A 12,866-nucleotide genomic window follows, 5' to 3' on the forward strand; every position below is an offset into this window, starting at 1 on the left:
ATTCATACATTACAGCATTAAAGTCCAGGGCTTCTTTCAGCCATGTCCAAAGGCACGTCTTTCTCTCTCAGATACACAGAGAGAAGTGAAAGTACAGGGAAAAACTCCTCCTTCTTAGCTTCTAAAAGCTTCTGTCTCCGCCCAGCTTCTGTAAGCTGACGTTAGCAGGTGACACACACCAGGGGAATTTAACCAGATAAATTCTGAACCATCACAAAAGAGAGCTTATCGCCTCCTTTGGAGAGTTACCAGCGATGGAACAACAAGAAATTATAAATAGGCTGGACTCACTTAAACTTCAGCTCCTAAGTATCGCCTGCAACGGAGTTACTATGAATAATACCCACTCTAACTTAGCGGTGCCATGCCCCATGGAGGTGGAAACAACAATCCCCCAATACCCAGCATATAAGGTGCCATCAGCATTGGATGGGAAGGTCTCACTGCTGGAGGCAGACTCTTCTCCTCCCCTTCACACTGGTAACTCATCCCTGCTTTTAATAGACTTATCTGTTCCCTCTGAGATTAACCGATCAAAGAATGAATCTCAGGATAACACTCCCCTGGATAAATCGTCGCCCCTGCACCCCTCCATGCCGGACTTGGAATCAACATACATCGAAGACCATCCACGACCTGAGACGGTAGTGGCCACTCCAAGTCAGGCTTCTCCACCAAAAATTCAAAACTTACGCGAGGAAGACACTGTAGTGTCGAGAGTCAACACAGAGTGGACTGAAGACCCAGCAGGACATATAAATCAAATGATCACAAGTGTTTCGGTTAGATCCCCAAAGAGGACGGCTCCAGCGGACTTGGCAGGAGCCTCTTCAGAGCCTAGTTGGGCCCGACAGCTAAAATCGCCAAATATTATCTCTACTCACCAGGATGCTAACTCTTTTCTGCCCCCCCCAAAATTCTGGCCCTTGCGACTTGATCGTGCCACAACCGGCTCGCACCAGAGCAAAAGACCCACCACACCAGGACGTCAACCCTCAGCAAAGGAAAATAACGGACTTCTTTAAGGGAGCGTCCTTGCTGCATAAGAGCTCCCCACAAGAATTTAAATGACGGTTAGCCGGACAACCCAAAAAACCACCAATATCGATCCTCTGTTGGAACATCGCTGGCTGGCGTAGGAAAAAATGTGACCCAGAATTCCAGTCGTATATCAATTCGTTTCATATCATTCTATTGCAAGAAACTTGGGAGGAGGGTGAAATTGTTATAAACGGATTTCTTCCAGCTTGCCCCTCCCAGAAAGGAGGACGGCCGAAAGGTGGTCTAGTAATTGGTATCTCACTGAAGCTGCATTTCAAATTTTCATTAGTTTTGACTGCTCCCCCCTTTGCTTTATCCGGGTTGATGTCAGGGGGGGAAGTATCACTGCTAATCTCCAATGTCTACCTCCCGCCAGGGGGTTCGTCCCTTGAACTGCATGATAGATGGGAAATATTAGAAGATCATTTAGTATCATGCCGAGTTAAATATTCCAATAGCCAATCCTTAATTGGGGGTGACTTTAACGCACGCATAGCAGCAAATTGGGTCGATTTAACTAAAGCTAAATGGTGGTCTGCTCCATGCCTCGACAATTATGATTTGAGACATGCCGTGAGGAGAACCTCAAAAGACTCTAAAGTAAACGAGGCGGGAGTACTTCTTTACCAAATGGCTATTCGCTTAAACCTAGTACCCCTGAATGGTTGCTGCCCTCCCGATATACCGGGGGAGTATACCCACCTAGACATAAAATCAAACAGTGTACTAGATTACCTTTTAGCCTCGAGTGATCTGATGCCGAAAGCTCTCTCTTTTAAGATTGACAATATTCAGTTCAGTGACCACCTTCCACTTGCTGCTATGTTTGACCTAGACTGGCACGGGGACGAGTACAGTCATCCAACTCAATTAGACACTAACACAGAAAACCCGGTAGACGGCATTAATACGGCATTACGAGTGAAGGGTATAAAGTGGTCTGTAACGCAGGCTCAAAAATATTCTCAATTTTTTCAGCAGGAGATCATACAAACCTATTCAGCCCTTGACATAACCTCATATGAACACGATCAAACTATTAATCTATTTGCCAATCTGTTGAATGACCTTACGTCATTCTTTACTGTCCCAACCCACCAGGTAAATCGGGCCCACTCCAAAACAGGTGCACTGTGGTTCAACCGTAATTGCAAACAAGCCAAACAACATCTTTGTGCTATTTATAATGATTACAAATCCTCAGGGGCGACTATGCTTCCCAAGGAGTACTATCAGGCAAAATCAGCTTACAAATATGTGCAAAAAAAGGCCAAACAGGAATGGCAACTGAACCGCTGGCATGCACTTATAGCTGCCTCAAATACCGGTAATTCTCGAAAATTCTGGCTGTTGGTTAACAGAAAATCTAAAAGTTACCCACTAACAGTTATTCCTGCCCCAGTTTGGGAATCCTTTCTAAGGAACTATTTTGCCTTACCAGACCTTAATATTAATACAATCGATGGATTCTATGAGCAGCTCCCTCTTTGGCCACCTACTGACCCGGAAGAAATCCACGGACTCATTTCCAATCTCAAAGTTGGAAAAGCCCCCGGTCCCGACCTAGTCCCGGCGGAAGCTATAAAACTTCATGCACACTGGTGGGCGAAAATCCTGGCCGTTACTTTTGATGCCGTAAACAGCAGTGGGAAGGTTCCAAGAATATGGAAGGATGCGATTATTATTCCAATCCATAAAAAGGGCTCAACAGATGACCCGGGAAATTACAGGAACATCAGCTTATTGTCAATAATTGGGAAAATATATGCACGGTTCTTGTTAACTAAGCTTACTAAGTGGGCCGAAGAGAACAAACTGATTGGGCCTGAACAGGCTGGTTTTAGACCGAATCAGTCAGCGGTTGAGCATGTCTTAGTTTTATACCACCTTGCCCGGAAATATTCCGCCCCAAATAGAGGCCAACTTTGTGCAGCCTTTATTGATTTAAAGGCCGCTTTTGACAGCATCCCCAGGGGATTACTTTGGGGAAAATTAGCACGATGGGGAATAGACAAAAGACTTTTGTGGCTAATAACTAAATTGCATGACGGATCAGCCGCAAGGGTGAGAATCACTCCGGCCGGTGACCTCTCAAATTCAGTAACCATCAATAGAGGTGTCCGTCAAGGATGTATCCTTGCTCCGACCCTTTTTAATCTATTTATAAGTGATATGAGGGCGCCTCTGATAGATTCTCAAGAAACGATCCATGCCCCTCGCCTTGCCCAATATCGTTGCCCCCTTCTACTCTACGCAGACGACGCAGTGATCCTATCTTTCTCAAGAGTAGGCCTTAGGAGGGCACTGAAAATTTTTGATGCTTACTGCAAATCAAATTTTCTTACAATTAATCATGCCAAGTCCAAAGTTTTAATTTTCACCAAGAGTCGAAAAACCTATAATTGGAGAATAGACGGAAAAGCCATCGACCAAGTCTTTAGATTTCAATACTTGGGAGTCCTTCTCCAACACAACATGGGCTGGAAGGTCCATCTGGCATATGTATTAAACAGAGCTAAAGCCCTTTCCTTTGCGCTACTGCGTTTTTTCTTTTCAGATGGGGCTTTCCATATTCCATCAGTGTTAAAAGTTTTCAAGGCAAAGGTGATTGCAACAATAGCATATGCAATCCCAATATGGGGGTCCTTTGTTAATCTAACCCAATTGGAGGTAATCCAAAACCAGCTGCTAAGAAGGTTGCTAAAATTACCCAGGTGTGTAGGCAATACTGCTATACGTCTCGAACTAAATGTTACATCTCTAGAAACCTCATTATGGAAATGCATCCTCTGTCACTGGTTGGCATTATGGCATAAACTTCCAAATCTCCACTTGATACAGTGTCTCTGGAGAGACGACTTCCCTAGCCCTTGGGCAAAAATAATACATGGGAAACTTGTGTCCTTAGGACTATCTCCATCTGAACTACTAAAATTGGATTTAATTTCTGCCAAGGGAATTATAACTCACAAATTAGAGGAGATGGATTTACAATTTAATATTGCGACAGGTGGTGGCACCTGTTCGCCGATAAACCTTGGCTTAACACCACCAATGAAGCTTCCATCTTATTTAACTACCTTATCTGTGGTGATGCACAGGTACGCCTTTATAAAGGCTAGATTCAATGTTTTCCCATCAAATGTGTTGGGTAACAGACTCTCCAACGGACAGATCTCACTCCTCTGTGACTGTAAAAGTGGATCTACAGAATCGTTATATCATATAATCTTCTGTTGTCCTATACATTCGGCTTCACGGTCCAAGTTTCTGGCCCCATATTTATCGAGAATACCTGACAGACCTCAGGAAGCCCAAATAATATACTTATTAAACGACGAAGACTCAAGTAGATCCCTTGCAGTCGCTAGATACCTGATTAATGTCTTATTTCATAAGAGGAGAAATGGATCACTGTATGACTCTGACAGCTTAGCCAAACTTAAGAACCATCAATAAGTGCCAGAACTAAGACGCATATCCCCCAAAATCTGAGGGATTTGAATTGCGGTCGACATAGAGGGAGCTTATTGTGTATAGTTTACTTAATTGAAGTAAAATTGGTTTTATAGGGGTGTTTTAACTTGGAACTGTTTAAATTGTATTGTTTATGGATAAATTTTGATGTATTGTTTTTAGATATGGGCCAATGGCCGTAATAAACCAATCAATCAATCAATCAATCAATCTCTTTTGTAATGAAGCATGAAAACCTTTACTAAAAGTTATTCTTTTGCTAATGAACTTTTGCCTCCAAAATACGCTTCTGCATCAGGACAAGGAGTTCTTTGGAATTTAAGCCAAATCATGTCAGATTATGTGCCCAGGTTTTTTTTGCGGGGGGGGGGGTTCACCCCTAATTTGGAGCTTTTGGAATATGATTCCTGACCCAAATCATGCCAATTTCCTCAAATTCAGCTAAAATTGCAATTTATACTCACTTTTTCAGTCTCACTATTATTCAACCCCTTCATGGCAAGCATCTTTAGTACTTAGTAGAGCAGAATTCTGCTGCTATGACCTGCTGCAAACAAGATGCATAGCAAGACAGCAGCTTTTTGGCAGCGTTCCTGAGGAATCTGAGCCCATTCCTCATGAGCAATGGCCTCCAGTCCAGTAATATTCTTGGGTTTGTATGCTGCAACCGCCTTCTTCAAATCCCACCAGAAATTTTCTATGGGGTTCAAGTCAGCTGACTGTGATGGCCACTATAGAACCTTCCAGGACTACTTCTGCAACGAAGGCTTGGTGGAATTTGAGGAATGCTTGGGATCACTGTATTGTTGGAAAGTCCAAAGACGCCCAAGATTCAGCTTCCTCACTGATGGCAAGACGTTTCTCCCTTCTGTGTTCAGTACGTGCCTTACTGTGTTCATTGAAACCTCAATGCCTGTGCCTGCTGCCACCAAGTCTTGCTGCAGCTCTTTTGCAGTCACTTGTGCATTTTTCCCAGCCTACCGTCTCAGAAATCCGGTTGCTGCCACAGATCGCTTCCTTTTTCTGCCCTGTCCTGGTAGTGTAACCACTGTTCATTTAACTTTGAACGTGCAAACTATGCTTCTAACAGTGTCACTAGGAACATATGGTGCCTTCACTATCATTTTGTATCCTGCTCCTTGTTTGTGAAGGCCAATGATCTTCTCTTACCTTCTTGGACCATTCTCTTGACTTAGCCATATTTCTAATGTGCAGCCAAATTTGACACTCTGCAACCCCCTAGCCTGCTCAGGTATTTCATGTGTTGCAGCTCAAGCACACCTGGTGCAACTGATGAAGCCCTTGATTAGTTGCATCAGGTGTGCTTGAGACAACACCTGTTGTATTTGTGCTGTTGTGAGGGATTCTATTCAGGGGGTTGAGATTGGAGAAGCCAGTATAAGTTGCATTTTCAGCTGAATTTGGGGAAACTACTTGAAGCATCCATGATGTTGAGCTATTTCAACTGCTTTTGCTTGATTTGCTCATTGTCCACAGCTGAAAGTTTGTAAATTTTGATAATAAACCTGATTTGCCATTGCAAATGATTAAATAATTTTTACATTAATCACAGATTAAGGGTTGCCGTATGGCAGGATTCAGGGCTAGAAGAATCCATAAATTCCATGTATTCCAAGTCCAAATCCCAAACCAGGGACAGCTCAGTGGTAGAGCATCTGTCTTGCATGCAGAAAGTCCCTGGTTCCCAGAAACTCCAGGTAGGGCTGGAAGAGATTCCTGTTGAAATCCTGAAGCGTTGCTGCCATTCAGCATAGCCAACCATTAATCAGTTGGATCAGTGGTCAGACTAAATACAAGGCAACTTCCTACGTTCCTAATGCTTTGCATACAAAAGCTCCCAGGTTCAATCTCTGGCAACATCTCCAAGTAGGGTTGGACATGTCCTGTCTGAGAGCGCTGCTGCCAAACAGTGTAGAGTGTAGACAATAGTGAAGGAGGTGGATTAATGGTTTGCCTCAGAATAAAGCTGGTTCCTGTGTTTCTACTCTTCACCGAAAGGAACCGAACTAGAACCTCAATTCAGTCCAATGACAACAAGGCAGGATACAAGTTACCTTCATCCTGGCCCAGGATAACTTTGTGTGTTTTCAGCAGGTTAGTCCTCATTCGGGTCAGCTGGTCTAAAAGGCTGCAGCGAGGTATATCATAAGCATTCCTGTATGCCCGTGGCTTTAGATCCTGAATTTTAAAAACAAAAACAGAATGTTGGTCAACTCATTGCTGTTTGAATACTACAAAGTTGGAAGATGTAAGGCAAGCATTTTGCTTCCCACTGGTACCACATCACACCCACCTTGTTTAAGAGCCCTATGTGGAAGCCAGCAAATTCCTTAACGTTCGTTTCAGGAAGCCTGAGCAGAGATTCACCTGAGATCCCGGGAAGGAGCTGTTTCAAATCCCTCTTCTGGATCAGGGAGAGACCACTGAAGTGATTTTTCACTTTAATGCCTATCTCTTGTGGTGCTTTCTTGCCCACTGACCCTATTATCCGCTCCGACTCTATTTTCGTCTACAACAAAATCACATAGTATATTGAGGGAAGTAAACAGCACAGCAGATGATTCTGGTATACAACAAATTCTTACTACATCAAAAGGTAGCCCAAACCTGCTCTCTACATGCTGAAAGTGATTGAGGATTAATACATCTCCTCCAAGATTCAAGCCATATATCTAACTGTCACGACCATCTGTTAAGACTACATAAGCATTTGAGTCACACAGGGACTTTTCATAAATGAACAAATGCCTTTTAGTCCAAAATGCATAACAAATGAATTCAGTTACCTGGAACAGAAAGTTAAAACAATGCAGTTTTTTTATTTATTTAACAACATGGAAAATACAAACAATGACCACAGTTCTTCTCATTGGCCAGGATAGAATAACATTCTAGAGAAGCAAATTTAGTCAGAAGCAACTTTTAGTCACAAAATACAGCCTGGTTCACATCTATCCAAGTATGATTAGCTGTATTTGTATGCTGCTGTACAAAGGCTATCTGTGCAACTCAAAAGCTTGCGTATGTGGCATTCACATGAACAGAAGTTGATCCAATAAGGGCTATTATTGTTGTTTTTATTTTGATTATGTATTTTATAGTTTTATATTCTGATTTTATTCTGTGAACCTCCCTGAGACCTGTGGGTATAGGGCGGTATAGAAATTCAATAAATAAAAATACAAAGAAGTTATGATTTGTGAAACCAGAGCCAGGATTCAAAGAACAGTCTGTTCAGTTCTGTGCATTAGCCCTTTTGAAACGGCCTCGGCCCTGTATACCTTAAGGAGCGTCTCCACCCCCATCGTTCAGCCCAGATAATGAAGGCCAGCTCTGAGGGCCTTCTGGCGGTTCCCACCCAGCGAGAAGTGAGGTTAATAAATAAAAGTGTATCATGATGGCCACAATAAGCCTTTGAATAACAGTTGTTGGGAATCACAAATGGTGATGGTGCAGCTGTTGTTTGTGGGCTTCTCATTGGAGGTCATTCTGCAGACCTTCCTCTCACGGATAGACCGCATAATGCATCTTCTGAACATCTTAAATGACAGGCTGCCAGGTGTAGTAAAGCCAAACGACATTGCTTCTATAGAGTATTTATATTGCGATGGGTATTCAGTACAAGCAATGATTACTTTTCACGACCAAAATCTGGCCAAACTAATCTACAGATTAAGACACCTATTCCTGAAGGAAATGATTATAACAAGACTTTTTGAAAATAGGTCACCAATGACTTTATTTTCTGATGCTAAGCCCAACAAACTAACAGTAAATGAGGAACAGGAAAAAATTAGGAAGGGAAACAGGTTTCAAAAGACCCTCCTTGATCATCACAAACAAGAGGTTTTAAAACCAATAAGGGGAACTGCATCCTTATATGATCTGCATCGCCCAGGGAGTGAGCAGAAGAAAACACGCTAGTAAGTCAATTCTGGTCATTGCCTTCCTTAGTACAAACTGAAATTTTAGAAAGACTAGAAACACTTAGAAATAGATTAGCTGGGGGGGTCAAACGTAATGTTGCTAGGGAGGAGGACCTAGCAGAGGACCAGACTTCCTTCAAAAAGGTTCTCACAGTGGAAGAATTTCCTACCCAGGGACACAGCTTAGTAGTTTGTCGATGTCACAATTTGCAGGTAACGGCAGAGATAAATCGGCCTGCAATTACGGAAGCAAAACGTACAGGGGAAGGTAGTAGATTGCCCCTGAAAAGGGAAACCAACCCCAAGGCGACCTCACTGAGCTTTTGGACTAAAATGAGATACTTAGATGAGGAGGAACTAGGCTCCAGTCAGATGGAACATCCCCCAGAGGATGCCTTGCTAAACAAAGGCTCTATGATTACCAATGTGAGTACCCTACATCCACTGTCTGAATTCATTGAACACCTGGGTTGCTCCCCATGCAAAGACGCTGATAAAACAAATAACATCCAGTTGCCACACAAAAAGGCTAACCCCAAAAACTCTTTGGACAATAATTGACAAAGATCAAATCTTAGCAGAGCCAAATCCAACCTTAGCTTTATAACATGGAATATTGCAGGCTGGTCAAAAAAGACATCCGACCTGTCTTTTGTTAAATTCATCCAAGGATACGACCTTGTATTCCTACAGGAGACTTGGAGCATAAGCAAAATAGATGTAAACGGCTTCTCCTCATTCTGCCTCCCACGTTCACCAAGCATTAAAGGGGGGGACGGGACCAAAGGCAGTTTGAGTACCTTGGTATCAACAAGATTAAGGGTTACCCGTGTAAAACTGGAGCCTCTGAACCACCTGGCCATAGTCACGTTAATGAGATGCTTATAGCCTGCTACTGATTAACGTATATCTCAGGAAAACAGCAGATAAAAAATAACTGGTCCAGGCTGGAATTGTACATTGACAAATTGATGAATCAGTTCCCTGATTCAGTGATAATGGCAGGCGATTTAAATGCTAGAATTGGTAAGTCCGATGAGGCTTTATATGAACATTTTCATGAATTATCACCCACCCCAGAGGACGCCCACTCCATACTGAGTCTAAATAAAAAGAATAATAATAGAGTCTAAATAAAAGAATAATAAAAGGTGAAGGCCGGCGGCCGGCTACATGACGAGGTGTGGCGGGCCAGATTTGGCCCGCGGGCCTTGTGTTTGACACCCGTGCTCTAAAGCTTTCGTAAGGTTTTTCTATGGAAAAGGTGGCAAATATATTCCGGCAGCCTCCCGGGTCTTTGCTGCAAAGGTACTATCACATCTGACTTATGGCTCCCAGATCTGCAGCTTTCAAAACCTTGACCCCTTAGAAACCTTTCAAACCAAGTTTTATTGTTCCCTTCTAGGGATCCCTTCTTGCGTGTCTAATATAGCTGTCCGCTTGCAGGTTGGCCAAAACCCTGTTAGCACTCGGATATGGATCCTGAAGATCCATTACTGGATAAAAATCATCTTTCCTGTTGGGTTGGCACCCTTAACCCTCCTAAATCCCTATCAATCAAAATGGAAAACTACATTGTACAAACAATTTGTCAATGAATCTGGGACATAAAATTTCAGTGTCATGTGAGTCAGATAAATAAGTACCCAGCAATTAAAGACAATGGGAGAGGTTTTACCCCAGCAATATATCTGTCAAAATTACAAATATGTAAATATAGACGGTCATTCACCCTTGTTAGATTCAACGTGCGGCCATCTGCCTTATTGCAGGGCAGATATGTGGGTAAACCATATGCGGAGCCAGTTTGCCCCTTGGCCTGATAGAGGTGGAATCCGTCTCTCATGTCTTGCTACTATGTCGTTTTTATGAGAATACACACTCGGTCTTTATCACCCCTGTTATACAGAAAATTCCAAGTGGGTCCAAACCTCAATGCTTAAAATCCCTGATAGAGGATAAGAATCCAGAGATCACACTAAGGGTGGCCAAATTTTGCACTGCTACCATAAAACTCAGGGGACAAGCTGTGCTATTACAAAGACAAGGCCTCAGATACAAACTCTAGATAATATTTTAGATTAAGACCTAAACCACATTTCTAATGGCTGACATATTCATATTGTTTATTGCTATATTTGATTGTTAATTCAAACTTAATTCTATTGTGTTTTATTGTGTTTTATGTTCACTTAGTATGGTATGTGAATCTGGTCTGGAGCATCTGGCTGGACACTGTGAGAATAGGATTTTGACTCCCTGGGACTTTGGCTTGATCCAGCAGCTAAGCTCTTTTTATGTTCTTATACTGCATTATGTATGTTGTACGTTGAACCTGGGTTATACACCCTGGCTGTTTCTAACAACATCTTGAAACGACTAGGGCTGGGTGATACCAGCTTTTCAACATCGTGGTGTATCGCCAGCCAAACATCACAGTTTGGCGATATACCACAATGTTGAAAAAACAAGCTGCGCTGGTCTCTGCCCACGAGGTGCTATGTGAATGCCCCCAGTGCCTTGCAGGCTGAGACAACAAAGCTTGTTTGAGTGGCTCAGATGGGGGGAAGAAAGGCTCCCCCCTCCAACTGAGCCAGCTCTGGTGCTCCCCATGCTCACAGGCAAGTGGCAGGAGCATCAGGGCTCCTTTAACTGCTCGCTGTGGGGAGCGCCAACCCCTCATTTGAGCTGTTTAAAGATGCAGAGTGAGGAACAAGCTGTATCGGCGCCTCGACAGTACAGTTTGTTTCTCCCTCTGTGCCATGAGGGCAGAATGGGATGGCAGTTTCACTCAGCGGTATATCACTGGCTGTAGGAAGGAACTCTTGACTCTCTCCAGCAGACACTGCTAGCAGAGGGACTCAGGAGTGGTGGCAGTTTCACCAATAATATACTGCTGAGTGAAGCAGACATCACGGTCTGCTCCTCATACCAGTCCTGGACGTTATATCAATATTTCACCCAGGCCTAGAAAGGACTCTTAGGCTAGCTAGCACAACGCAAGCAGCACTGACACATTTTTTAAAGTCTGCCCCTGACTGGCATAGGAGAAGCTACTTCAAAGTGTTCCAATACTTTTATTCCATAATAAGAATATTTTTATTATTTTTACCCTGTCCATCTGGCTGAGTTTCCATGTGTCACAAAACGTGTAGGTTTCCAGAGAAAGTTATGGATGCTTCAGTCCCACTAAGACCCAGTTATTTCAATGAACATACTCATGCTTATCCTTCCACTTGCACACCTTTGGTCTTTTAATTCATTTATTCTACTAGGTTTTCACTGGACAATAAAACCTTGTTTGAGTATTTCAAAGCATTTTACCTCAAGGGGAATGCTCTTAAAACTGCTATATTGCCTAGAAGTAGCAATATACTCAAGCAACTTCCTTAAGCTATCCAAAATCAGCAAAAGGTAGGGGAAATAGGTACCCATATTGCTGCCAAGGGAAAGAACAAGTTCACTACTTTGACTTTGCTTACTTTAAGAAGTCCCAACGAAAGAAGATTGGCTTATGAAGATAATAGAATATGCTCAGATGGCTAGACTAACTGAGAATTAAAGATCAGAATGAAGAAAAAATTATTGAAGAATGGGAATATTTTTTGGAATATTTGAAAAAATATTATGGTTATGCTAAAACGTATGCAGGATTTGAAGTACAGCAAGAGATGAGAATTGCAGTTTAATAAATTACAATTAAAGTACATAATGGGTAAAATGTAAGTAATATAGCAGCATTATAAGGTAAAAAAAGAACACCATGGAAGGGTGGATGGGAAAGTGTTGCAGGAATTTAGACAAAGCTTGGGGTGGGGAAGGAGTTCTGCCCACCCCAGCGCCTAAATATACCCACTCACTGGATGTTCTGCAAAGCACCACACTAAAGGTCAAGGTAAAGGTACCCCTGCCCGTACGGGCCAGTCTTGACAGACTCTGTCACGGAAACGCCTTTACCTTCCCGCTATAAAGCGGTACCTATTTATCTACTTGCACTTAAGAGTGCTTTTGAACTGCTAGGTGGGCAGCAGCTGGGACCGGACTATGGCGAAATTTATGGCTATTTGTGTAGCCTTTAGAAGCCTGGCACACTTCCTTGCGCAGCTCTGGTTACCGTCAGCTACTTGTAGCAGAGTTATCGCAGCGTAGAAACTGATGCAGTGCGTGTGTGATAAATCAGGCTGCAGACAAGCGTTCTAGCTTATCTTTTCTCAGTCTTTAATCGTGTAGAAAAACAACATATATCAGACCCGGTGAACGAGCGGACATCTTGCTGTTCACCGTCAGGAGAACGGAAGAACACTGAACACACAGAGAAAAAACACTCCCTTCTGTGAAAACTGGCCACGCCTCAGGAATGTGAGACGTCACTCAGAACTTCTTAACCCTGTTAAGTTCTGA

At 42.9% G+C, this 12,866-nt stretch overlaps 1 protein-coding gene across 4 annotated transcripts in view; it reads right to left on the reverse strand.

Moving 5' to 3' along the window:
- The window catches only part of LOC309361311 (integrator complex subunit 6-like), a 112,111-nt gene that overhangs the window by 34,172 nt on the left and 65,073 nt on the right, over positions 1 to 12,866 (reverse strand). For all 4 annotated transcript variants that reach the window (XR_014164414.1, XM_081896200.1, XM_081896201.1 and 1 more), the window contains 2 exons: positions 6,833 to 7,048; positions 6,594 to 6,717 (listed from right to left, as the gene is read on the reverse strand). Coding sequence is in view for 3 of the 4 variants with exons in the window: in XM_081896200.1 (XP_081752326.1) it covers positions 6,594 to 6,717; positions 6,833 to 7,048 (340 nt within the window). In the remaining variant the exon portion in view is untranslated. The remainder of the gene's footprint in view (positions 1 to 6,593; positions 6,718 to 6,832; positions 7,049 to 12,866) is intronic.

This window comes from Podarcis melisellensis (genome assembly GCF_964234715.1).
Source record: "Podarcis melisellensis genome assembly, chromosome: W".
Taxonomy (NCBI): Eukaryota; Metazoa; Chordata; class Lepidosauria; order Squamata; family Lacertidae; genus Podarcis; species Podarcis melisellensis.